General features: G+C 52.5%; 1 protein-coding gene across 1 annotated transcript in view; it reads right to left on the bottom strand.

Moving 5' to 3' along the window:
• Positions 1-17,292: 17,292 nt before the first annotated feature.
• Positions 17,293-27,187, bottom strand: part of SDC3 (syndecan 3) — a 38,576-nt gene continuing 28,681 nt past the window's right edge. Inside the window, exons 3-5 of the mRNA XM_027518095.1 lie at positions 24,801-25,414; positions 22,297-22,588; positions 17,293-21,350 (exon numbers count right to left, since the gene is read on the bottom strand). Coding sequence (XP_027373896.1) covers positions 21,184-21,350; positions 22,297-22,588; positions 24,801-25,414 — 1,073 coding nt within the window. The 3' untranslated portion in view covers positions 17,293-21,183. The remainder of the gene's footprint in view (positions 21,351-22,296; positions 22,589-24,800; positions 25,415-27,187) is intronic.

The following is a 27,187-nucleotide window of genomic DNA, read 5'->3' as shown; positions in this document are numbered from 1 at the left end:
CCTCAAATAGTATATGCTATTAGTATTCTTACTTTGGTTCTCCCATCCCAGCCACAAGCTGCAGCTTTGAAACTGTCTGCCTGGAGCCCGGCACCTGTGGGTCTGAAGTCCTAACTTGTACCTGTCAAACGCCCAGAGTCTGCACTAATAAAGGCCATCATCTGTTGTGCTTTCACTGTATGCTACACACAAAATGAGTATCATATCATTCTGTCCTCACAATCATCCTATGAAGTCGCAGCTACTTCAGTCCCCACTGAAAAAGGCAGAAACAGGTTCAGGGAGGTAAAGTAACTGGCCTGAGGTCACCAAAAGGAGGCTAGCCTCAAACCCAGCAAGTCCAACTCACTTACCTACCAGCCTCCCTGCCTCCCAAATAGCAGTCCTTGTGCCAAGACCCACCGGCCACCTGCCAACAGCCCATCTGCCTGCCTGGTCCTTGTCTTGTCCTCATGGAAACCTTTCCTGAGCGTCTTTCTGAGAGGAGGGGATCTGCCTGAATCTTTGTCCCTGCCCTCCCACTGCTGAGCCAGGCTGGTTCTGGCTACACCATCACGCCAGGCCCAGGGCCAGCCGTGTAGCTGGATCTTGAAGGATAGGCTACATATTAAGGGTTGTAGCCACAGGAGAGGACCATCCAGGTGGGAAAACAGCAGCAGCAAAAGTGTGGAGTCTGAAAGAAGGGAGCATGTAGAGATACGGGGGTGAAGGTTAAACAAAGCGCAGTGCGGAGTAAGGTCGTGTTGGATCTTGAAAGTCAAACTAAGGTTTCTGGATGGGACCTAGGGGCTGATGGGGCACCCTGGAGGGTGTGGGAGCAGGGCAGGGCTGGGCTCATATCAATACTATGGAAACTCTCCCTCCAGCAGTGCGGGCAGGGTGGGGTGGCAGAGAGGGCCAAGAGGCGGGCTCCAGAAAGAAAGTTGTCACCAACGGTCTGCAGATGAAGGGCACGTGGGCTGATGTTTCCTGCAGGTGGGCCCTCCACCCCTGCCTGGGCACAGCCCCCCACGTGCTGCCTCGTAACCAGGATGGGCCCCGCCTGGGTGATCCTATCTGTCCTCACCAGTCAGGAAGAGAGGGCAGGCATACAGGCGACCTGAGACCAGGGCCACTGCCCCCACTCCTGTCCTGAGCTGAGCCCTTGGAGCAGGATGGTTAACTGCTGCTGTTGCTGCTAAGTCGCTTCAGTCGTGTCTGACTCTGTGCGACCCCATAGACGGCAGCCCACCAGGCTCCCCTGTCCCTGGGATTCTCCAGGCAAGAATACTGGAGTGAGTTGCCATTTCCTTCTCCAATGCGTGAAAGTGAAAAGTGAAAGTGAAGTCACTCAGTCATGTCCGACTCTTCGAGACCCCGTGGACTGCAGCCTACCAGGCTTCTCCATCCATGGGATTTCCAGGCAAGAGTACTGGAGTGGGATGCCATTGCCTTCTCCGACGGTTAACAGTAACAGCTAAAAAACAAAACAAAACTTAACTGAGCAGTTATGATGCTCCAGGTGCTGTTTCAAGCCTTCTATGTCGACTAATTTGTTAATTCTGACAAGCAGCCCTAGGAAGCAGGTGGCACTATTATACCCACGTCATAGATGAGAAAAATTGAGGTGGAGAGATTTGTTAAGTAAGTGTTGAAGCTGGACAGGGAGCACACTCCCAGGGGATGCTGAGAGTGAGCCAAGCTGCAAGACTAGGAGTTGGGAGCAGGGGACAGTGTAGCTGTGACATCTGAGGGCTGATCTCAAAGGCCAAGGAGGCAGGAGAGCATCTCAGTGGGGGCCAGTGTGGGGTAATGACAAGCCAGAGTGTATGCCCTCACCCCTTCACCTGCCACTGAAAACTCGTCTGTGCTCTCCCCACTACAGACACAGCCCCCAGCTAGGGGCCCCCAGATGACTGAGATTCTGCTTCTGCTACAATGAAATGGGGGCTTGAAATACAAGCCCATGTCAGTGAGAAAAAGGAAAGTTACGATTCTTATAAGCCAATCTCGTGCCCTCACACCTGATTTCCAATTATTCAACCCATTGTACAGACAAGGCAACTGAGACTTAGCATAAGTAGTGAAGATAGACATGGAGGACCCCCAGGCCCCTTGGCTTACTGGGGGCAGTAAGAACTGCCTGAGAACTCACGGTTTACTCGGCTCAGTCTGAGTAAACTTGAATGAGCAATGAGACTTGATGCCTAAACTGGGGCTTGAGACTCCCACAGTTCCTGGGTTCAATGCCATCTCTGCCTCTTGGTTGATTCATGACCTTAAGCAAATTGCCTTTCTGAACCTCAATTTCCATGTCTGCAACTTGAAGCTAATAGTCATCTCCTTTGTTACTTTTATCCTACATACATTTATTGAGCATTGAGTGTGTGCTAACCACTGTGCTAAGGACTGGGGATCCAGCCATGAATAAACCTTTTGGAATGTGTCAGGATCCAAAAATAAATGATGGGCCATGTCCCCTTCTCCCCCCACCCCTGTGGGTGTGCCCCACAGCACCTGACCCATGGCCCGGCATCCACATATAATCCCACAAATGCCTGTCATAGTGGTTCTGAAAGGCTGTAAGTGGAGACAGTGGTGCTCCAGCTGTGTTGCCTGAGAAGACAGACAGCTGAATGAGAATTCCTCTTCCAAGGCCCTTTTACCTCTGTGTTTTCCAAAACTGCTGGCCTGCAGGGCCAGTCTGTTGTCCTGATGTCAAAGTGTGGCCATGTGGATGGCCACAGGAGCCACAGGACCAGCTGGCTCTCAGCCACTGCTTGGGCACAAGAAAACATTCCCATCCCAGGAGGAATCCACTTCACTCAGCCTGCCAGGTGAGGGCTTCCAGCCTTTCTTCTGGAGGGTAGCCCCATGTAAGAGCTAACCCCATGGCTAGCTCTAGTGGCGCCAGCCATGGGCAGGGCTTTAGAGGCCTCCAGACAGACACGTGTGTGTGTGTGTGTGTGAGACTACTGTGTCTGTTTCTATATATCTGTGTCTCTGTGTGAGTTCAACTGTGCCTCTGTGCGTGTGTGTCTGTACCTCTGTGTGAGTCTGTGAGTGTTTTTGTGCATGTGTGCATCTCAAATTTACCAAGCCCTAGAGGAGAGTGGGGCCTCAATGACAGCTGAAGGCCAGATTCTGCAAGACTGATTTCCAGGCCTAGGTTTGCAGGGACACATAGGGCAGGCCTCTACAGAGTCCCTTGGACTGCAAGGAGATTAGTCAATCCTAAAGGAAATCAGTCCTGAAGATGTATTGGAAGGACTGATGCTAAAGCTGAACCTCCAAAACTTTGGCCATATGATGCAAAGAACTGACTGCTTAGAAAAGACCCCTGATGCTAAGAAAGATTGAAGGCAGGAGGAGAAGGAAACGAGAAGATGAGATGGTTGGATGGCATCACCAACTCAATGGACATGAGTTTGAGCAAGCTCCAAGAGTTGGTGATGGACAGGGAGACCTGGCATGCTGCAGTCCACGGGTTTGCCAAGTGTAAGACACTACTGAGTGACTGAACTGACTGAGAGATCAGGCCTGCTCTGGGTCAGACCTGGGTATCTCTGCCCCATTCTAAGACATCAACACCTTCTCTGGTCTCCTGTTTCTCTTCCTTCCAAACCATCTTGCACTCTGCAGTCAGACAGATCTTCCAAAAATGCAAATCTGACAGTGTCAAACCCATTCCTCCTACCCTCGCCACACCACGCAGAACTCTGACCAATCTCTGTGCCCTAGGGCATAATAGCCTTTAGCCTGGCTATTAGCTAGGGTATAGGTTTAGCTTCTAAGGCAGAGATGCCAAATAACACTGGCTTGAACAAGAACGTTTATTTGTCCCTCATAAAGTAATTCATACGTGAACAGTCCAGTGTCTTGTTGCTCTGTTTTTCCTGGGCTGTTGTCTTGGTTCACATGGTCCAAGGCGAGACAAGTTCACCTTCTGGCCAATGAGAAGGAGAAAAGGTAGAGGGGAGGGCAGACCACTCTCCTTTAAGGGAACAAACCTAAAACTACCTACCTTACTACTGCTTAATCCTATTGGCCACGTGAGTCACATGGCTCCCCTAGATGCAAAGGAGACTGGGAAATGTAGTTTTTATTCCAAGCAGCCATGTCTCATTACTGTGGAAAGAAAGGAGTATGGATATTAGAGAACAGCCAGTCTCTGCTACAGGCTGACATTCAGGGCCTTTCCCAGAAGCTTTATTCTGGGGCTTTGTACTTTTGAGCATACTGTGAACCTTTGCCCACCTCCCTTTTCCCGCCTCCAATTTTGGAAAATCTTCCCTGACCACCACCACCCCAGCCTGGATTAAGGGTCTCAGTATCCATTGATCACATGGTGTTGTGTTTAGGGGCCCATCTCCCACCCTAGACTGTGAGCAATTCCAGGGCAGGGCCCACAACTGATTTAATTCTGTGTCCCCCTGCCCAGCACCAAGCCTGAAAGGGGACGGGCATCAGGGAATAGAGGATAAAGGAATGGAGGAGAAGGTGAACCATCTCAATTAGAAATTTCCAGTTGATAAGTGATTATTGATTGAATGAATGAATGAGCTCAGGGGGCACCTGTGTGTTGACATGGGGCTGGTTAGGCAGGCAAGGCCTCCTCGGGATCTCAGTTCTACATACGCTCTCCCCTCTGACAGGAATGCTCCCCACGCCCCTCTGTGACGGCCCAGCTCAGGCTCAGCCTGTATGTCTCACCCAGAATGTCACTTCTGGAGAGAGATCTTCCCTGACTCATCTCCACTTGAGTGTAAAGCAGTCCCTCCATAGGCCGGCCCATTCCCCACCCCATCCCACTTCCCCTGGCCCCTGTCCTGCCGTTTGGAGTGCTCAGTCCAACTGTAATTTTAAAATGTGCCCACACTGATTTATCCCCAAGACTGAAAATTCCATAAGGTGATTCCGTCTCTCTCACTGTGTCCCCAGGCCCTGGCACAGGGCTGGACATACAGCAGCCTGTCAGTGAGAATGAATTAGTGAAACTGACCTCAACAAGTATATTTCAAAGGGTTGATATTTGGTCCAAAGGAGGGTCAGTATACTGGTTGTCATGTAAGTGAGCAGGTGGCAGCTTCAGCTGCATGGCTGGTGGCACCAAGGATCTGTGCCCAGGACTAAGCCTGCCTGAAGGGCTAGTGGAGACAAGGGACAAGGAGAAAACTGCCCGCCAGCCCCAAGTCACAGAGCCCTGTGCTCAGCCTGCTACACAGAGAGAAACAAAGCGTTTGGGAGCCTACCTTCGCCTCCACTGCTGGGAGGAGAGGGACCCACTGGGGGTAGAGGACACTGTGGCATGAGAAGCACTGGGGGGCAGAGGACACTGCAGCACGAGGGGCACTGGGGGCAGAGGACACTGCGGCATGAGGGGCAAGTCACTCAGCTGCCGTGTGCCTCGATTCCCCACCATGGAGGACAACTGCAATAGTACCTTCCTCATGAGGTCGTTGTGAAGATTAAAGGGTTAATCCACAGACAGTGCGGATCCAGGTAAATCACCCTCACGGAGCCTCAGTTTTCTCATCCTAAAGTGATGAGTGCCAAGATCTGCTCCCCAGAGGCTTGGAGAGAAGCAGTGAGGTGAGAATGTCACCTGTAGGCCTGGCATCACACGCAGCACCAGGGAACCCTCTTCTCTTCCCCCAAGACAGAGAGGGACGGGGCAGAGGACGGGGCAGAGAATGCCTGTCTGCCTCGCCAGCCGGAGGCAGGAGGCCTGGGGAGAGGGGAGGCTGCCTGGTGAATAATCTCATTAATGGTAATCATCACCCTGATGCTTGTTAATATAATAACACTGGGCTCCCAGCCGCTGCTTGGCTTAGAGCTGGCTCCTCAGCGCCTCTCATCTCTGCCTGGCGGGGGCTCCGTAAACACTCATTACACTCCCATCCCTGGGGAGGCCGCCAGGAGAAGCAGCTATTCCAGGCATACAGCTCAACTCTGGGGCTGCAGGCTCTGCTTTTAATAAGCATCATCACCCACACTCAGGGACACACACACACACAATTTTGCAACACTTTCCAAGCTCCTTGCTGACCATCAATAATTGCTCACGATGGCTGAGCCTCTTACTGTAGCAACGATAGTGGGTACTCATTAAACACTCCCTGCTTGAAGGGCCCTGGTCTAAGAGCACCACTTGTATTAACCCACTTAATCTAACGAGCATTCCTGTCACGTCCATTTTGCAGCCGAGGAAACTGAGGTACCTGAAGTAACTTTCAGCCTTGGCGGAACCACTGACCCGTGAGTGGCAAAGCTGGGGCCTGATGCTGTCTTAGAGAGTCTTCACTCTTTTGTCCTCCTGGCAATTCAAATCCTCCTTCTCCTCACTGCACTCATGAGGGAATGGGCTCGGAGAAGTGATGTCATCTGCCCAGGAACACACAGCTAGGACCTGAGGTCCATGGGCTGTCTGACTTCAGAGCCTGCCATTCTGTTCCCCCAGTGTTGAAAGCAAAGAAGGAAACCCAGAGATTAAGGGACTTGCCCCGAATTACAGAGGCCTTGCTGCAGAGAGTGAGGGCTAGCTCAAAGCCTGGATTCCTGGCTACCTCTTCTCTGCCTCCCACCCTCAGCACCAAGGAGCCTCTTGCTCAGAGACCCTAATTCAGGCACAGAATCAGCTGGCTCCGACACAGGGGAGCTCAGCATCAGAGGGCCCAAGCCCACCAGGGATTCCCTCCAGGCCATGGTCACTCTGTGTCACCACTAACTTCCTAGCTGTGTGCCCCTGGGGATGTTACATCACCTCTCCAGACCTGAGTTTCCTCACAATGGAGACACGGCAGCTCGCCCCGTCCCTGGGTCAGCTGACATTTAGGGAGCATTTACAATGCTCCAGGACTGGTCTATGTATTGGCCACGTAATATCTCATTTTATCGCCACTGCAACCCTTAAAGGAAGAGCCTATGATTTTTAAGATTCTGTTATCCTCCAGGATTCTATGGTTCCCATAGGGTCTGTTATGAAAGACTCTGCTCCTAAAAAGATTCTAAAAAGATTCCATTAGTCTAGGATTCTCAGGTGCTAGAAGGTTCCATCCATTGGTCTGTGAATTGTAATGTTAAAGGATTTTATGAATTAGTGATTCGATGAACCTCAAGGGCAAAGAGGCAATTTATCACTCATTGGTCAGCACTGAAGTCTACCCCCTGCCCCTGCCCCCTCCCTCCGCTATGACATCAGGGCCAGCCAGGCAGAGAAACCTGCCTCTATGACAAAACTCAGATCCAAGGCCAGTGAGGATCGTGGAGGCTGCCTGAGTGCTTGGGGGGTTGGGCGGGGGGGGTGCTGTCTTGCAGACAAAGGGCTCCATGGACCCGCCTCCGCTGCCCTAGCCAGGCCTCTCACACAATGGAACGACCTTTAGAGGCTTCATGCAGCTCGCCCCCTCCCTCAGCTCAGAGGCACCCAGAAGTGTAGTTCTCTAACTCAGAGCAGTCCCTTCCATGCTCAGAAGGGCCCCAGCAAGGAGGTGGGGAGCAGAGGGGCCAGAAAGGCAGTCGTCTCTTCCTCCTCTTAGCCAGTCTGACCTCTCTGCCTTTGCCCGTGCCATTCCCCTGCCTGGCCTGCTCCTCTTCCTCTTTAAGAATCCTTCAAGGGTCAACTCAAGCCCCACTTCCTCCAGGAAGACGTGCCTGGTTACTCCCTCTCCAGAGTCCTGTCGCATGGCATCAGGTGCTAATGTGGGCTCAGATCCCAGAGCCTCCTTTCCTCTCCATTCCATCCTCCCTGCTACCACCAGAATGATCTTTCAGGGACACAGGTGACCTTGTCACTCACTTTCTACAGATCTTGACTACTCTCAAGCATGGCACAAAGACCATTGCTAACTCTGGTCCCACCCTTTCCGTCTGACTTCATTTCCTGCCCCAGGTTCCTGCACACCAAGGCTTAACCAGGTGACATGGGCAGATTTTGTGGGCACCCGGGAAGCCCTTCTGAGGCTGGGGCAACTGGGACCCTGCCTTGATCCCAAGAGACAGATATTGAAGGTCTCCTTCCCCACCTCATTCTATACACACACACACATACCCCAAGCTGCCACCAGGGAGCCCACTGGGGTTGGCAGCCTTAGAGCTCATATTAGCACCATGGACAGCACCACAAGCAGGCTATGGGTGCTACTAAAATCCACCAGCATGCATGGGTGTCCTGGGGCATGCATGGACTTCATACAGCAGGCATTTGTTGAGCACCAACTACATGCCCCACACCTGCTAGGTGTTATGGAAAAATACCAGAGGGAAAGCTACTAACTTAATGCTTCACCCAAGAAACTTACAATCTGGTTGGGGAATTGATTGCCCTGGCACCAACTCTCTCCCTGCAGATTCCCAGAGCCATGGTTACAAATCATAAATCTGATCATATCACTCTCTGAAAAACTCCATGCATGCACACACACACACACCAATGTTTATAGGGTTAATTCCAAGCCATTTAGCATGACACTCAAGGCCTTCTGTGTCCCAGACCCAGCTATTTATCTGCCTTTGCCACCCTCTGTAAACCCAACACTCAGCCTCACTTGATTTCTATCCATCCCCAAACATCCAGGGTGCTTTTCTCACTCTTTTCCCCACATTCAAGGAGTTTTCCCCCTATTCTTCTCACAGAGAACTCCTACATAGCCTTCAAAACTCAAACCAAATATCTCCTCCTCCTAGAAGCTCCAAAGTTAATTGCTCCTTACTCTGTACCTGCATGACCTGCACCACTGAATTCTAACTTACTGTGCATCCCTCATATCAGACAGAATTTAGCTAAATTTGTCCAGGCCAGTTAGAAGGCATTGGCGGTTACCGGAGTGTTATGGCTTTCTAGGAACTGTATGAAATTAACCACGATGCCAGTAATACTTCTATGCAACAACTTCAGATTTACTTGGAAGTCTAAAAATAATGTCAAAGCTGTGCTTTTTGTGTCATTTTTTTCACTCTAGGAATCTGCCTTGTCTTTGAGAAGAGAGAGCATTATTTATCACAGAGCTCCAATGCCCAATAATTGTTAGTCTGTGATTAAATAAACATAGCTTCTAATGAAAGGACTTCCCAGGTGGGTTAGTGGTAACGAAACCACCTGCCGATGCAGGAGACGTGGGAGACATGGGTTCGATCCCTGGGTCGGGAAGACCCTCTGGAGGAGGAAATGGCAACCCATTCCAGTATGCTTGCCTGGACAATCCCATGGACAGAGGAGCCTGGAGGGCTATAGTCCATGGGATCGCAAGAGTCAGCCACTTACTGAGCATGCACACACACGTACACAGCCTCTAATGAATCTAACACAGAAATGAGGTTAAGCGCTATTCCTTTCACATCATCAACATTCTAAGGTATCTGATTCCAAGTCTGCCTTCTCCACCCCACCCTGTGAGTTCCCTGAGGGCCAGGACTGTGTGTCTTTTAATTCCATATCCCTGATACCTAGCACTGTGGCTGGCACAGAGCAGCCGTCTATCAATATTGGGCAAATGATTAACAAACTGGAATGACTCATATGAGCTTGAGTTAAGATTGCCTAGGTTCAAATCCCCATTCTACCATGTGTTAGCTATGTAACTTTAGACACTTTAAAGAGACCTCAATTTTCTAATCTGTAAAATGGGCATGTTAATAATATCGACCTCATGGGATTATTACATCTAAATGGAACACCGTATATGAAGGACCAGGCGTACAGCCTGACCAAAAGTAAGTGCCCAATAGTGGTTCATTATTATTATCAATGCTGTTGGGTTGAATTGCATGCTTTATACTCAAGTTTATTGGAGAACACCATGGAGTTATCCAAGATGAGATTATGAGCTAATATTTATCAAGCATTTTCATGTGTCATGTATTAACTAAACCACAGGACTACTCTAAGAGACGGGTACTGTGATAACCCCACTTTGTCCCCACAAGGAAACTGAGGCATGAGGGGTTAACTTGCTTGAAATTACATAGCCGAAGGATAGAGAAGTCATTACGTGAGGAAGAACAGGGAAGCCTGGCATGCTGCAGTCCACAGGGTCATAAAGAGTCTGTCACAAATGAGCAACTGAACAGCAACAACACATAACGGATAAGTAGAGGAGCCAGGATTCAAGCCAGGACGGTGTGGCGTCAGTCCGTTTCTTAACTTATATGCCGCACAGCCACCCTCAAGAAAGCTGGAGGCTGAGCTGGGCCTTGAGGGGCAAGCCACAGGACAGAGCCATCCATGACAGGAAGAAGGACTAAGAACTTTCCCCTTCGCACCTTGCTGACAGCCAACCCAGGGACTCTCCTGCAAACCTTCTCTCCTACTCTCTTGCTCATCCGACGACCTCCATCAAGCCCTCCTTTCTCTCAATGCTCCACTTTCCCAGGTCTAAATATTTCTCCCTGGCCTCTCTTCCTCCCCTTTTTGCCCCAAGGACTAACCGTGCCTGGAGAAGGCAATGGCAACCCACTCCAGTACTCTTGCCTGGAAAATCCCATGGACAGAGAAGCCTGGTAGACTGCAGTCCACGGGGTCGCTAAGAGTCAGACACGACTGAGTGACTTCACTTTTATGCATTGGAGAAGGAAATGGCAACCCACTCCAGTATTCTTGCCTGGAGAATCCCAGGGACGGAGGAGCCTGATGGGCTGCCGTCTATGGGGTCGCACAGAGTCGGACACGACTGAAGCGACTTAGCAGCAGTAGCAGCAACTAACCATGCCTAGGAGTTCTCAGAGTGGGTAACGTTGGAGTAGGGCTTTGAAGGACCCATAGGAGTTTGCCGAAAGTGTAGGTGGGTGGGGGTGGGTCAAGGTTCATTGTACTATTTTCTTATTTATATCCTCAGCCTTCTCAGAATCTCCATGTGCCAATTTCCTCCTCTGTAGACATGAGAGTATTAAGAGTACCTACTGCCTCTCGGTTATTACAAAGATTAAAGGTATTGGTCTGCTTGGGCTGTCATAACCAAATACAGAAGACTGAGTTTCCTAGCATAAACAAGAGCATATTGCACACCTACTGACCTGGGGGGTTCATCTTTCAGTGTCATATCTTTTTGCCTTTTCATATTTAATAAACACCTGCATATACTAGCTGCTGCTGCTGCTGCTTCAGTCGTGTCCGACTCTGTGCGACCCCATAGACGGCAGCCCACCAGGCTCCACCGTCCCTGGGACTCTCCGGGCAAGAACACTGGAGTGGGTTGCCATTTCCTTCTCCAATGCATATACTTACTAGGTGCCATTTGCCACTTTTCTAAATGCCACACACTTTTAAAAGTGCTTAGGCCATGCCCAGCGCACGATAAGTACAATCTACATGTTCTGATTGTTATTACTGTGAAGACCATCACTCTTACTGTTGCGCACCTACTGTGTGTTGGTCATTGTGTTGAACACCTAGATCTGTCTCCTCTTTGGAAGAGGAAGCCAAGACTCCAGGACAAGCCAGGAGGAAGCCATTTGTTTTCTCACAGTTGTGGAAACTGGAAGTCCGAGGTCCAGCTGACACCCTGGCTGGGTTCCAGCGAGGACTCTCTTCGTGGCTTGCAGACGGCTGCCTTGTCACAGTGTCCTCACACAGGCCTTTCCTGTGTGCTCACAGAGGTGAGCGGGGGCACACACGTTTTCTGGGGGCTCTTCTTATCAGGTAAGGACACCATCCTTTTGGACCAGGGCCTTACTCTTATGACCTCATTTAATCTTAACTACTTAGAGGCCCGATCTCCAAATATAGTCACTTTCGGGGGTTAGGGCTTCAGCATATGAATTGTACAGGGCGGTGGGGAAACAATTCAGTCCATTGCATTAAATATGCTAATAACACAAAATTCAGATCAGTTCAGTCACTCAGTCGTGTCCAACTCTTTGTGACCCCATGGACCGCAGCATGCCAGGTTTCCCTGTCCATCACCACCTCCCAGAGTAACTCATGTCCATCGAGTCGGTGATGCCATCCAACCATCTCATCCTCTGTCGTCCCCTTCTCTTGCATTCAATCTTTCCCAGCATCAGGGTCTTTTCCAATGACTCACTTCCTCACATCAGAATATAATCAATCTAATTTCAGTATTGACTATCTGGTGACGTCTATGCATAGAGTCGTCTCTTGTGTTGTTGGAAGAGGGTGTTTGCTATGACCAGTGCATTCTCTTGGCAAAACTCGGTTAGATTTTGCCCTGCTTCATTTTGTACTCCAAGGCCAAACTTGCCTGTAACTCCAGGTATCTCTTGACTTGCTATTTTTGCATTCCAGGCCCCTATAATGAAAAAAAATCTTTTGGGGGTGTTAGTTCTAGAAGGTCTTATAGTCCTTCATAGAACCATTCAACTTCAGCTTCTTCAGCATTAGTGATTGGGGCATAGACTTGGATTACTGTGATATTGAATGGTTTGCCTTGGAAATGAATGAGATCATTCTGTCGTTTTTGAGATTGCACCCAAGTACTGCATTTTGGACTCTTGCTGCCTGTGAGGGCTACTCCATTTCTTCTAAGGGACTCTTGCCCACAGCAGTGGATATAATGGTCATCTGAATTAAATGCACACATTCCAGTCCGTTTTAGTTCACTGATTCCTAAAGTGTCGATGTTCACTCTTGCCATCTCCTGTTTGACCACTTTCAATTTACCTTGATTCATGGACCTAACATTCCAGGTTCCTATGCAATATTGTTCTTTAAGGCATTGGACTTTATCTCCAACATTAGTCACATCTACAACTGGGCGTTGCTTTTGCTTTGGCTCCATCTCTTCATTCTTTCTGGAGTTATTTCTCCACTTTTCTCCAGTAGCATATTGCACACCTACTGACCTGGGGGGTTCATCTTTCAGTGTCATATCTTTTTGCCTTTTCATATTTAATAAGCACCTGCATATACTTACTAGGTGCCATTTGCCACTTTTCTAAATGCCACACACTTTTAAAAGTGCTTAGGTCATGCCCAGCACACGGTAAGTACCATCTACGTGTTCTGTGATTGTTATTACTGTGAAGACCATCACTCTTACTGTTGTGCACCTACTGTGTGTCAGTCATTGTGTTGAACACTTAGATCTGCCTTCTCTTTGGATCCCCACAAACTCTGCAGGAGCCTTCACTGTGTCTATCATGCAGAAGAGGAAGCCAAGACTCCAGGACAAGCCAGAAGGAACTCACTGAGGCTGATGGAGAACCAACTTCTCTCAAGCCTCTTTCAGTATTTCCAGCAAGGTATATAGTAAAGGTCAATCCACTCCAGTACTATTGCCTGGAAAGTCCCACGGACAGAGGAGCCTGGTAGGCTACAGTCCACGGGGTCGCAAAGAGTCGGACATGACTGAGCGACTTCACTTTCACTTAGACTTGGCCTGAGCCTTGAAAATGGGGGAGAAATGACCAAGTTCAAAGTCCTTCAAAGTGGGAGGAGTCATTCTCAACCGGCCCACCTCCTGAGACTGGTGCGGATGGTAAGCAAGGCCAAGGATCCCCTGGAGAGTACTTCATGAACTATAACACACCACCCATCAGGAAGGGCCATTTCTGTTACTCCCTCTGGCAGAAGGCAAGCACCACTGAGGGAGCCATAGCTGAAGCCACGTCTCTCATCACAGTTTCATGCAAATTCCTTCATCACAGTCATTCGTGAGAGTGAATTTCCATAAAAAAGGAGCGGGTGGGGTCCCTAAAGGAGCTGGCCATCTGGAAGTGGAGGACATCAGGCCAGGGAAAATGTGACATTGCAGGAGCCCAGAGAAGGGATGGGTGAGGGCCAGGGGGCTGGACTTCGAGTCAGAAGAGCCAGCTCTGCATTTCCACAGGGGAGTGTGACCCCTGGCAAGTCTTCATGCCCCCTGGGAATCAATTCCTTTCTTTAATATTTTATTATGAAGAATTTAACATTTAAACTTAGAGTTGACAGAATAATATAGTGAGCCCCCTATGTAGCCTGCTACTCAGCTTGTACAATTATCAACTCAAGTCCTGTCTTACAGCCTCCATTCTCTCACCCACGCCTCCCCCATATTTTTTCAGCCAATTCCAGACATCCAATCAGTTCATCTGCCAAATTTTAGTCTGTTTAAAGATAAAGACTCTTTTTAAAAAACATAACTACAGGGCCATTACCACTTCTAAGAACACTGACAATGATTCCCTTATGACAAATATTCATTCAATATACAAATTTCCACTTGCCCCATAATTAACTTTTTTTTTTAAATAGAATTTGTTGAAACAGGATCCGAATCAAGTTCCCACATGATTTGGTTAACATGCCTTTTAGGCTTATCTATAAAGTCTCTCTCCATCTCTTTCTTTCCCCTTCCTTAGAATTTATTTGTTGAAGAAGCTGGGTCATTTGTCCTATAGAAGTGTCCCACCGTGTGGATTCTGCTCATAGGGCCAACGTCTTTATCTGTTAAGCAAGGGGATCATTCTCTCCAAGAACTGAGATTATGTCTGCAAATGGGCTGTGACTCTTGCAAGGCACCCACAGTTGTCATGTGTTAATGTCTCTTTTGAGCCTCTCAATACCCTGTGCTTCTGTTTTTCTGATGATATAGCTGAGATTCAGAGAAGCTTAGTAGCCTGCCCACGCTCACACAGTAGAGGGAGGAAAGGGCAGGTGGAACTGTAAGAACACTGACTCCATGTGGAGCCTCAGACTCGAATCCCACTGCACCCTTTAATAGCTTTATGGCCTCAGGTTTCTGTAAACTTGCAGTTTCTTCATTTGCAAAAAAAAAAAAAAAAACCAGCCAGGAGGCCAGAACTGCATGAGGCTAAAATGAGTTAATATGAGAAAAACTGGTCTCAGGGTGCCTGGCAATCAGTGCCTCACTCCATCCCTCTGCTGTCTGCTCTGGCCCAGCCTCCTTCCTCCTTGAGTGCGAATAAGGCCCCCGTGATAAATCTGGACCCTCAGTCTGCCCCAAGTACACCCTTAAGCCAGCAGAGACAGGGTGGGCGGCCCTCAGAAGCTGAGCACGCTCTGTTCTTGGGGCAGCTTGGCAAGCAGCTGTGGCCTCTTGGGTTTCAGGAAACAATCCGCTATTCTTCCTCCTTCCCCCTCTGTTTGTTGCCCATCCCTGGACCAGGGGGCCCTGAGAGAAATGCTCCAAGTCCCAGCAACTCCCAGCCCATCTGTACATTCTATGTGGATGATTTCCAGGTGTCAGCCTCAGCTTGAACAAGCCTCAGCCTAAATCATCGTTCACTCCAAAGCTGACAATATTTTGATTTCCACCCAGACTCCACGTCATTTATTCATTCAATAGGCAGCCGGCTGGACTCTGCAGATAATGACAATAATAATGACAGCAAGAACAGTAGGAATAATGGCCCACAGTTACACAGCACCTGCTGTGTGTCGGGCATGGTTCTGAGCACCATGCCTATGAGGCAGGTACTATTACTGTCCCCATTTTACAGGTGAGAAGACTGAGCACTGTGAGTTGGAATAAGCCACCCAAGGTCCCAGAGCTAGTCAGTGGCAAAGGTAGCATTTGAATAAAGGTTTGCCTATTAAAGACTGACCATACAAAGAGGGACTGGAGTCCTGCAGCATATGGCAGCCGAACTCCACGCTAGTTGCTTTCAATGTTATCTCATTTAATCCTTACAGGGGTCTCCAAATATCGACCTTAATGTTCACATTTACTCGTGAGGAAACAGGCTCAGAGAGGTAGAGCACTGTGCCCAAGTGCACACAGCTGGGTCCTCTTCACCCCAGGATCAGACTCTTTGAGAATACAAGATGCATGTCACTCAAATTCAGATGAGAAGGTGAGGGCGGCACCTGCTGGAAGGGAGATAACTCTAGCCTATAGGAACTCAGGGAGGATGGAACCCACTTCCCAAAGCTTTCTGGAGGAGGGACCACATCAGGAGCTGGGACTTGAATGGTGGCAAACCAACCCCTCACATCATAGCAGGCTTCTAACTGGGGCCCAGTCCTCTGAAAGACCCTCAAGTGACATCGCTGGCTCCTTCACCCCAATTGACAACCACGCCGCCCGAGACTGTCAGGGGCCATGTGGTCTGAGGTCCCAAAGTGAAGACGGGGCCTTGGCGCTTTGATCCTGAACTGTCTGGCGGTAAGAGAGATGCTTGGCAGGGGGTGGTTGGAGATGGTGGCTAAGCAGGAAAGACACCCCCAGACCAGCATCATTACATCATTACATGAGACCCTGGCTATTGGCTCTCTCCCCAATATGTGTAAGTGCTCCCCACGATGACATAGGGAAGCACTCAAGGAACTTGAGCGAAGGAGGAGGTTGGGGTGGGTAGGATCTTGAACCAAATCCAGGGGCCTCAGTCTCTAACCCACCCCAGAACCATCAGGGCCCCATGTGAACATCCCACTGCAAGAGGAGTAAATCTCTGGAGGACATGCAGAGGACTCCTTTCGAGGAGGAAGTTTTGACCCTGACATTCATACCTGGGGCTATCTCATGGTGAGGGGGCAGAGCACCGTGTGCCTCCAGAGAAAGAAAACACAGGAGATGCAGATTTGGGCTAAAAATAAAGAAGGACTTCTCAACAGGCAGAGTGATCTGCTGGTCTCCAGCATGCACCAAGCCCCTGTTACAAGAGGTATGCGGGCAGAGGCAGGGAAATCCCCCAAGAGGTGCTGAAGAAAGGATTTCTACCCTGAGGAGCCCAGGGCTGGCTCTAACGCCCTCCCAGCTCCATGACCCTGCAACCCCAGGAAGCCATCCGGGCTCCCAGGCCCCAGAACTCCTCCTGGCCCAGGGTTCTGTTCTATTCTAACGCCATTATCCAAGACCCTGTGAGCTGAGGCTGATAGTTCCAGGCCCTCTGCTAAATGTTCCTCCTCTCATAATCCCACTACCTTCCATCTAGGGGGGTGTCGTTAATGCTTAACCCATTTCTCAGGTGAGAACACTGAGGCTCAGGCCAAGCTAAGGCTTAGGCTAAGTCAGAATTAGGAAACGTCACCTGGGTTTGAAACCAGGCCCTTCAGAACCTAAAGACATCTCACCTCAGCCAACTGATTCCAATATCCTGCAGTTTCAGGTTTCTCTCCTTGCGGCCTGAAACCAGCTCTTCCCCTGGGGGTGGACCACAGAGCCCCCAACGCCAGCACGTCCTGGCCCCTGCCCAACCGCAGCCCCCATTCAGCCTGGCCGCAGTCAGCTCTGTGGTTTCCTGAACACTCTAAAGCAAGAGCAGCTGTTACCATAATGGTTCCCACGAGGGGTTGTCGGTCAATTTTCTCTGCTTCTCAGTTTCCTTTAAAGGGGGATGTGGCTGAGACCCAAGCGGGGCCACGGACTGCCCCTCCCCAAATGACCTCCATGCTTATCTCACACTCTGACCACAATGCATCATTTCAGCTTAATTTTATTTCCTCTTATAAATGGGCACAGCACGGGAAGTGTTAAAAAAAAGAAAAAAGAAACAGTTCCTTCACAAGGCTGGGACAGGTGAGCATCCACAGTGGGGCAGGTACCTTGGTTTCTTTTTCCAGTCTTTTTCCACCGCTTTTTCCTACTGAAAGTTTTGGCCATGAACTCGGGACAGGTATGGTTAATAAACAGGTTAGGGGGAAGAAGGGGCAGAGAAGGCCTGGGGGAGGGAAGGACAAATTCCCCCCGCCCCAGGCTGGGTTCTTGGAGGATCTATACAGGAGAAAGGACATGGTGGGAGGCGGGGAGGGGGACACAGTTTTCAGGGGGCTCTCTGGAGCCGCACTGCCTACGAAAAATATTTACATGCATTCACCACACTGGGGCCACCGCACTGAGCTGCCTGCTGGGCACCCGGGAGATGCTGGGGCCACGAGCCCTTTGATGGCGACTCTGGGGCCCAGCCTCAGCATCTCTGTAAATCTGTACACAGTTTGTGGGCTTCTATTTACAGGCAGGAGGCCTGGGGAAGCAAGTCCAGGGTGGTGGCTGGCAGGAGAAGGAATTCAGGAGCGCCAAGGAAGTGGTGACCCCTTCTGCCCTGTGATGCAGAGGTGCATCTGCTCCCTGTGCCCAGGGCCCCAGTCTGGAGGCCTGGACAGATGGCTTTGCCAACCCCAGGTGGGTCTGGCCTGAGCACCCCAAGCCACTGCCCACCAACCTGCCTGGCCTGGGCCCCAGTGATCACCCGTCTGCTTCGTATCAAGGGGACCAACCCTTCCGGGGAGGTACCCCTCTCACCCACTAGGGAGATAGAGCCTGGGCTCTAGAAGTCACAGTTGGGGGTGGGGGGTGACCCCGGCCCGCCTTGTCCTCTCTGGCAGCTGAGGCCCCAGAGAGGCTGTCAAGCACACAAGCCCCTCTTCCTTTGGAATCGGCCGTGTTTCCTGGAAACACTAGGCCCCTGCAGGACACCTCCCCAGGAGCACCAGGGTGCCTGGGGACATATTTGGGCAGGCCCTGCACGCATCACACCCTATGTCCAGGCAGGGTGACGCCTGCACTCACATCCAGCTCATCCTTTTCACCACCTGCTCTCGGATCGCCGTGCTGGACTTCAACTGTTTTTAAACTTCATGAAGATAAAGCCTGGACATTTGTCTCGGGGCCAGGGCTCAATGAATGAAGCCCTCAGTCTCTTCTCTCCAACGCGAAAGATGCAGAGAAGAGGCATCGGGTGTCGGGTGGCAAAGCCCCAGGCCCCAGGTTAGAGGTTGGCCCACAGAAGGTGAGGAGTCAGGCCTGCTGGGGTCGGGCTGGACCCATGCAGCCCCTCCGAGCCCACTCTAGCCAGCCCAGGCCCCGCTCAGCCGTTCTGTGCTGGACCCCGCCCCCACCAGGGGCTGTGCAGGGGCCACGCCCACTGCTGGGCCTCCAACCCCGGTCCCAGCATCCCTGGATAGTCCAGGTCCTCTCTCCTCCATGCTCCCTGGCTTCTCAGCCTCGGCCTGCCCAGGCCTTCTCACCAGAGCTGCTGCCCCTGACAGCAGCCTGCCAAGGGGCAGGGTAGAGGGAGGGGAGGCTGGGGCTGGCTTTGGTCTCCCTCGTCCCCCAGCCCTTCCGCTCCAGGAACGACTGAGGCCAGGTCACCTCCAACAGATCGTGAGCCCAGGATGCCTCCCCCTGCTCCTGCCCCGCAAAGACTCGGACCAGTGGGTTCCTCACAAGCCTCCAGGCCTTGCCAAGGTAGCCTATAGTCTGAGAGATGGAGCCTCAGCCTGGGAAGACGGTAGAAAAGACAGGCTGCAGGAGCTCCCTGGAACCTCACCGCCTCAGGCACCCCCAGCCCTCACCCTGCAGAAGTCTCCCGCCAGCAAGTCTTCAAAAGGGAACAGAAATAAAACCCGGCTTTCTGACTTTAACACCAGGGTGTGGGTAAGGGGTGGAGGGGTGAGCCCCAGCCACCCACGACTCAGACCACATCCCTTGGCTCCAAGACCCCTCTCAAAGCACAGCCCCCTGGGAGATTTGTGACCCCACATTTAAAATATCTACAGAAGTGGCCCCATTTGAAGGGTAACAAAGAAGAGGGAGGCGGGCTGGAGCCTGGGATACCCCCAACCCCCCCTGTCCTCAGCCCTCAGCCAGGGACAGTGTCTGGATGGACTGCTTCTGCTGCAGCCAGCAGAAACATCAGGTTGTCTGGCCAAATGCATGGGCACAGGCCCACCGGAAGGTCCCCAAGAAGGCCCAGGGGTGGGGCTGAGGTGGACCTGGTGAGGCCAAAGGGAGAGGGTGCAGAGGGCCCAGGCGCCAGGCCCACCCTCACAGGCACTTTGGAGACTTGTGTCCTGGGAGGCAGAGTCGACCCCCTAGCTCAGAGCAAGAGGAGGATGGAAGGAGACCAGGAGCCTCACCACATGCCCCCTCCCCACCAGGAGCCTTTGGTCCTGGGAGACCCAAGCCCCCTCTCCACCCCAAGACTGAATTCCAGGAACCAGCCTGCTTTCCTCAGCAAGTGGGGAACTTAGCCCCCAACCAAGCCCTTTGCAGGCTACAGAGGGGAGGGAGCAGGTAGGGTGAAGCCAGGTTCAGCGGGTGTGCAAGGCCCTGAGGGGGCTTGTGGCCATGCCCCCCACACTACACTTAATTCCAGGAAAGGCAAGTGTCCAAGCATGACAGCAGGGCTGTATGGGTGTGGGTGAGATTGTGCACCCAAATGGGATTGCGTCTGATTCGCTGGGGTTCAGTGGCGATGTGGTTGGTAAGGGGTCATGAAGGCTGAGCGTGATGGGGCAACTCGGGGACCCAATATGGGCTGATTGTTTCGGCCTAATTGCACCCTCCCCAGTGAGCCTGAAAGCTGGAGGCAACACGTGTGGTGTCAGAGTGTATGTGGGTGGGCAGGAGTAGGGGTGGTGGGATGGCAGAGAGAGAGGCAGGCCACACCGTTACCATTAGGTTATGATGATCAGTGACTTGCATTGTCATAAGCATTTGGGGCGGGGGGAGGGCACATAAGAAACACATGAGAATAAACATCTTTGGAAGAATGTGTGTGTCTGTGACATATCTGGATTAGCCAGGTGGTCAAGATCGCATGTGATTTTGTCATTGCGTGCTTTTCTCTGTGTGTGTGACAATACATGTAACCATGTGAGAGACAGTGTCTGTGCAGAGTCCACTAGGAAGAAGGAGGTGCAAACCCCTCCTCACCAGTGGCTGCCAGAACACTCTCAGGAAGCTGGGGCAGACCAGGAAGGAAGTGAAGCCTATGGGTTCATATGCATTGAGCAGAGGTGAGGGAAAATGACCCCACAACCCCAGAGAGGCCAGGACAAAACAGGCTGGTGGGTGAGGGGTACCGTCTCACCCAGGCAGAGAGTGAGCCTGGGACAGGAGCAACAGGGTGCAGTGTCCCAACGATTTCAAGGGCTGGGCTTGCCAAATGCTTGTCCTGGAAACCAGCCGGAGTGCCTCTCTGCCTCCAAAAGGAAACCTCAGCCAGCCCCGTGGGGCCAGGTTGGGGCTGAAGTCCCACCCCTTCGTCCACCAGCCAATCAGGAGTTCCCTTCCTCCTGTCCATCTGATGTGAGGTCCTAAAGCCCCAAGCTGGTGGTGGGGGGAGGAGTATGTGGAACAAGTGATGAGCTCATATGGGCACAGTCTGGAGCAGACAGCAGTGCCCCCTGTCCCTTGGGGAAGAGCTGCGTGAAGCTGGCAGTCTGGGCAGACCTTGGGAGGGTGGCAGAGATGAAGTGGGGCCAGGATGTCTCCCAGGCCCAGTCCCAGGCCGGGGCTGGGGGTGCCAGGCCAGGGACTGGATGTAGGGGTGGCGCTGAGGCTACAGGGAGGCACTCTGGCTCCGCTAGGCGTAGAACTCCTCTTGCTTGTCAGGCTTCTGGTATGTGACGCTCGCCTGCTTGGGCTCCTCCAGCGTGTAGCTGCCCTCATCCTTCTTCTTCATGCGGTAGATGAGCAGGGTGACCAGGAAGGCAGCAAAGAGGGCGCCTACAACCCCGCCCACGATCACAGCTGCAGAGAAAGAGGGCAAAGGTCAAGGCCACAGGAAGGGCAAGACATGCTTAGAGCCTGAGAAAAAGGCAGAGGGTCCTTGCAGGTAGAAGCAAGAATCGGGAGAGAGCTGGGAATCTCAAACCTGAGCCCAGAGTCGGAGTGAAATTTGGAGTCAATGCTAAAACACCAGCACTGGCTGCCACTGATTCTCCTCACTTCAGCCTGGCACTGTTCTAATCATATGAACACATGGAATCTTCATACAGTGCTACTAGGGAGGTGCCATGCTAAGGTCCTCATCAAATGAAAGATGCCATCAGTGAGAAGATGCTCCAGGATTGTATATCCCCTTAGGAAAGAAAAAACTCTGCCATCTAAACTAGGACACATCCCAACTGCACAGCAGTTAACATGAACACACGTGTGCTGAGACTGGTTAAGAGCAAAATGATAACACCCGTTTTGTAGACGAGGAAAAAGCGTGCCCGGAAAGGTGAAGGACCTGCCCAAGGCCACGCTGCTCATAAGTGGGGAACAGGGTTTGGACCACAAATCCGGAGACTCTTCAGGAGAGAAAGCCAAGGGCAGGTCCTCAGGGCCGGTATCAAGGGTGGGAGCACATCAAGCCAAGGATGGGGCCCTAGATTAGGATCCAGGGGATAAGGCCCAGGAGGGGTAAACCAGCATGGCCCAGGGAGGTCAAGGGCAGGGTCTGAGAAGAGGCCAGAGGGTGCTGAGGAAAGTGCGAGAAGTAGGACAAAGTGAGGGCCAGACTCTGGGATCAGAAGGGTCAGAAGAGGAACTAGAGGGTGGGTCCTGGGGTCCCCAGATCCCCAGATTTCCCCTCCTAGAAAACTAGGCTCCTAGAAAACCCACACCCTACCCTCCCTCCTGGGTTCCTAGGGGGAAAACTGAGGCCCCACCAGCGACCCCCTCTGGGCTCCTCCCAGGCCCCAAGTCTCACCTACGAGCACCTCCTTCCGCTCCAGGATGCTCTTCTGGGGCAGCTGAGCCGCCGAGCTGCCTGAGTCGATGGCATTGTCCAGGAGGCCAGGGCCTGGGTGGGCACCCTTGGGCAGCGTCCCTGGCGGAGGTGATGGCTTGGCCTCGGCCCCACCCACAGCCACCACCTCATTGGCTGTGTCTGGCTGTGTGGTCTCTTCCTCTGACAGCTCAAAGTCCCCACTGGGTCCCCCGCTCACTGGCATCTCTGGCTCGTCCCGGATGGTGGTCAGGAAGGACTCTGGAGTTGGGGTCTGTAGGGAGGGTAGCATGAGCCCAGGAGCCAGGCCCAGCACCCCTGCCACAGGGCAGCCATACACACATGCACACTAGCCCTCTGCCACCACTCCACTTCCCTGGGAGGGCGCACACTAGGCACTCACCAGGGGCCAGGCACTGTGCTAAGCACATCATGGGCCTTTTCCCTCACAATATTCCCATTAAGAAGGTATTAGTGCCCCTACATTACAGAGTAGGAAATAGGCTCAGAGAGGTTAAATGACTTGCCCAAGGACACACAGCTAGTTAAGTGGTAGAAGCAGAACTAAAATCCAGATCTGTCCAACTCCAGAATATGTGTCCCTAACCAATACACTACACTACACTACCTCTGTTCTCATCCTGGCCACATCCTGGTCCCCATCCCATCTCCATCCCTTCCTTCTCCAGCTGCCTTTGTAATAATCCTTAGCAGATTACTGTCAGGGACTGTTGTCTGGGGACAGCTAGGTGCAGACTTTAAATACTTGGGCCTGATCCTCAATCCATGTGCCTGGGGCAAGGGTGAGTCCCTTAGCCCGAAGGTCAGTCCAGTAAGTAAGTGTAAATTGCTCAGTCATGCCCAACTCTTTGCGACCCCATAGACTGCAGCCCACCAGGCTCCTCTGTCCATGAGATTTTCCAGGCAAGGATACTGGAGTGGGTTGCCATTTCCTTCTCCAGGGGATCTTCCCGACCTAGGGATTGAACCCGGGTCTCCTGCACTGCAGGCAGATTCTTTACCAACTGAGCTACAAGGGAAACCCCAAGGTCAATCCAAGAGCACCACAAATCTCAATGGCTCCCAGCATCTGGAGGCAGGATCCCAACTAGAGTTGGGATCACAGCAAGGATGGAGCTGCTTCACAGGTGTGCATGGAGAGAGTGGGTCCGGTGTCCAGGCCCAGGAAAGGCCATGCACATGCCCAGAGGCTGCACCAGCGACCTGCTCTCCGTGCCCCAGCACTGCGTCCCCAGCCTGCCTGGCCAAGCATCCGTGAAACACCAGGTTCCCCTAGCTGCTCAGAGCAGCCTGGAGCAGGGCCTGTGTTCCGCAGGGGCTGGCTGGGGAGTCAGATGGGCTATGCTGACCCAAAGGCAGCTCCACAGCCTGAGGGGTCCTCCTCCATGAAGCAGATGCAAAGGGCTTTGGTACCCTAGTCAATGTGACTACATCCCCTCCTTGCCCAGCAGCGCCAGCAAGGATCAGGCTACTTCTCCCACTTCCTTGATCCCCTCCCCATCCTGGCATTCCTGGTATCCTCATCCTCTTCCCTGAAACACCACCCTCATCCATAACACCCCAAACACACACACATATACACACCCTAGAGCTGACTGCCAGGTTCAAATCCTGACTCTGCCACTGCTGCCTGTGAAGGCTTGGAAAGTGGCCCCACCTTAAGGGAGGATGGTGGCAATGCCCCCCACCCTGCTCCTGTGGGGTAGGCATGAGAGGGAGAAGAGATGGTGGCACAGGTAAGTGTCTAGCACTGCACCTCCACCCAGGCAGCACTCCATGAACGTGACCTGCAGTATTCCTCTCCCACCGCCCAGCTCTTAATCCCCCTCAGATGGATAATAACAACAATGATGATGATGATGGTGGTGGTGGTGATAACAAAAGTGAAACTTTTTGCTTGTTTAGTATTGCCAGCCACTGCTCTAAGAACCTTGGCTCTGTTGGGAAAGTTAATTCTCACAACCCTGCGATTTGCATTCTATTCTTTTCTCCTTTTCACAGATAAGGAAACAAAGGTATAAAAAGGATCAGTGACTTCCTGAAGTCAAATGGTGGTAGAAGCATTCCAATCCTGGCTGCAGGGCTCCTGAGTCTGTGCTTTTAACCAGAACACACAGGCCCCTGGCCCCTGGTCCCTGCCCCTTTTAACACTCCCATCCTCCCAGTTCCTTCCCCATTAATGTCTTCATCTAACATCTAAAGACCCAAGCCCAGTCCCTCTTCCATCCCCATCCATCTCGACCTCTGTCCTCATCCTGTGACTCACCCCCAGCCCTGGCCTCACACCTCTCTCAGCCTCCCGCTCCCTGTCTGGCTCACCTCCAGAACCTCCTAGATCTCACCCCTGTCCAGCTCCATCCTCCTCCCCCCACCCTACCTTCCCCCCACCCTCCCACCGCCCACCCCTCAGCCCCGACCCACCCTCCTCTGCTCTGTGACTCCCTGTGCTCTCCACACTGGCTCACCTGAGCCACCTCCGTGGGTCCAGGGGCAGTGGTCCCCAGGGGCAGGGTGCTCTTCTCAGGGATATCAGGCTTCTGGGTGGTAGCCGGCCTGGGAAGGGCCCTTGGCCTGGAGGTAGCTGTGCTGACCAGCCTGGGCGTTGGGGCCTCTGTGTCCAAGACAGCCACCGTGGTGGGAGGTGAGGGCACCGCTGGGGTGGTGGCCCGGGCTGTGGCCGCTGTGGTCAGTGGCAGAGGCAGAAGCCTCCGTACGCCGGTGGTCCTTACGACAGAGGTGGTGGCCGCAGACGGGGGCGCCGCAGGGATGCTGGGCACGGCGGTGGCCACTGTGGCGGGCACTGTGGCCCCCGTCGGGGGCCCTGTGGTGGTGGCAGTGGTGGTAGCCGTAGGGGTGGAGACGGTGGTGGCTCTCTGGCTGGGCTCTTCTGGCACCTCTGTCACCAGTGGGGGGCTGGTGGCTGGCTCCGGGGTGGGGCGCTCAGAGGGGAGCTCTTCAAACGGGGTGCCCACAGGCTGGATGTCCATGGTGGGCAGCACTGCGGGGGTGGTGGACATTGCCAGGGCGACATCTGGGCTGAACCGCATGGCTGTCTCAATGCCCGATTCCTGCTCAAAGTCTGAGGGGGTGGGGGAGGGGGAGAAGGAGAGAGCTAGGAAGCTGGGTAATTTGAGGGCATGAGGATCCCAGATAAGCAACGGCCATCAAGATGGAAGGCTCCCAACCCTCACCCTTTGCGTAATTTTCCCAAGACAAGAGGAGGGAAAGGAGGAAGGCACAGTCTGGTCAAAGCTTACCATCTGACTGATGGGCCTAGTGATGCTTGCCAACTCCTCTCTGCCTAGCCAAAAATTCTAAGGGACCACCTCTTCCAGGAAGTCTTCCCTGACTATTCCAGCCCACCCAGTCTGGAGCTTTTCTAGCAGACTGAATCTAGGCAGTGGCAACTCAGGCCCTACTAGCTTCAGATCTTGCTGGAGGTTGCAGGCAGGGGACAGGAGGATGGCTGTGGCATTCTGGGAAGAGTCAGACATGCGTACAAGCTACATGAGTACCCCCAGGGGCACAAGCACACAGCAAGAAGGAGAACAAGCCCCTCCCACAGAAGCTGCTAGAGCAATCTGGACTCCAAACCCAAACAGGTGAAGGGAGGGCCTTGGGAGAAAATAAGGAGAGAGAAAGATAAGCCATACCAGCTCCCAGGGAGGACTGAACCAGGCAAAGGAGGGCTAGGGAGGAGCCTGAGAGGTGTGGAAGTAGAGATGTTACCAACCATCAGGATGGATTTTTATGAAGATTCTCACAAGATTTATAACTCACAAGATGCTTAAAGGAATGGGCTAAAGTGAGGAGACTAGAGGCGAGGGGCTGTAGGTGGCCAGCTCCAAAGCACACAGACTCCCAGCATTTCATTAGACTCCACCTGCCCCCTCCAGGGCCCCAATCTCAACACACACCCCTTTTTACTACCAGTTGCAGAGCTTCATCTCTGTGCCAGGCCCTGACGTCTTAAACTGAAGCCTTCCAGAGGCTCGGCGAGTGTAAGCGGGTGCCAAGTCGCTTCAGTCCTATCTGACTCTTTGCGACCCCGTGGACTGTAAGCCTGCCAGGCTCCTCTGTCCAGGGGATTATCCAGGCAAGAATACTGAAGTGGGTTGCCGTGCCCTCCTCCGGGGAACCTTCCCCATCCAGGGGTCAAACCAGCCTTTCTTAATGTCTCCTGCATTTGTAGGTAGGTTCTTAACCACTTGCCACCCGGGAAGAGCCCCCAGAGGCTCCGAGAAGAAGGCAAATTTATCACCATTTACAGATAATACAGACTCAGGGAGGAAAAACGGCTAAAGACAGAACAGCCATTAGGCAGAGAAACTGGGATTCAACTTAGCGTGCCTCGCTTATCTCAGGCTACTCTGGGGCCTTTCTGGGCGGGGCAATGGAACTGGTTTGTCCCAGGCACCACTGGAGGCCCCTACTGTTTTTCCGTCACTGTCCTAACCCCGCCCTTGGCCACCGCTGATTGGACAGAAGGGGGCCACCTGACCCAAGTTGAGCCAATCAAATGGTCTCTGCTCACTGCACCTGAAAAGTTGACCACTAAGTTCCTCCACGGAGAAGGCAATGGCGCCCCAATCCAGTACTCTCGCCTGGAAAATCCCATGGGCAGAGGAGCCTGGTAGGCTGCAGTCCATGGGGTCGCGAAGAGTCGGACACGACTGAGCGACTTCACTTTCACTTTTCACTTTTCACTTTCATGCAACGGAGAAGGAAATGGCAACCCACTCCAGTGTTCTTGCCTGGAGAATCCCAGGGACGGGGAGCCTGGTAGGCTGCCGTCTATGGGGTCGCACAGAGTCGGACACGACTGAAGCGACTTAGCAGCAGACTTAGCAAG

This window comes from Bos indicus x Bos taurus, chromosome 2 (assembly GCF_003369695.1).
Source record: "Bos indicus x Bos taurus breed Angus x Brahman F1 hybrid chromosome 2, Bos_hybrid_MaternalHap_v2.0, whole genome shotgun sequence".
Classification (NCBI taxonomy): Eukaryota; Metazoa; Chordata; class Mammalia; order Artiodactyla; family Bovidae; genus Bos; species Bos indicus x Bos taurus.
The sequence above is the reverse complement of the archived record's forward strand: the minus strand, read 5'-3'. Positions and strand labels throughout refer to the sequence as shown.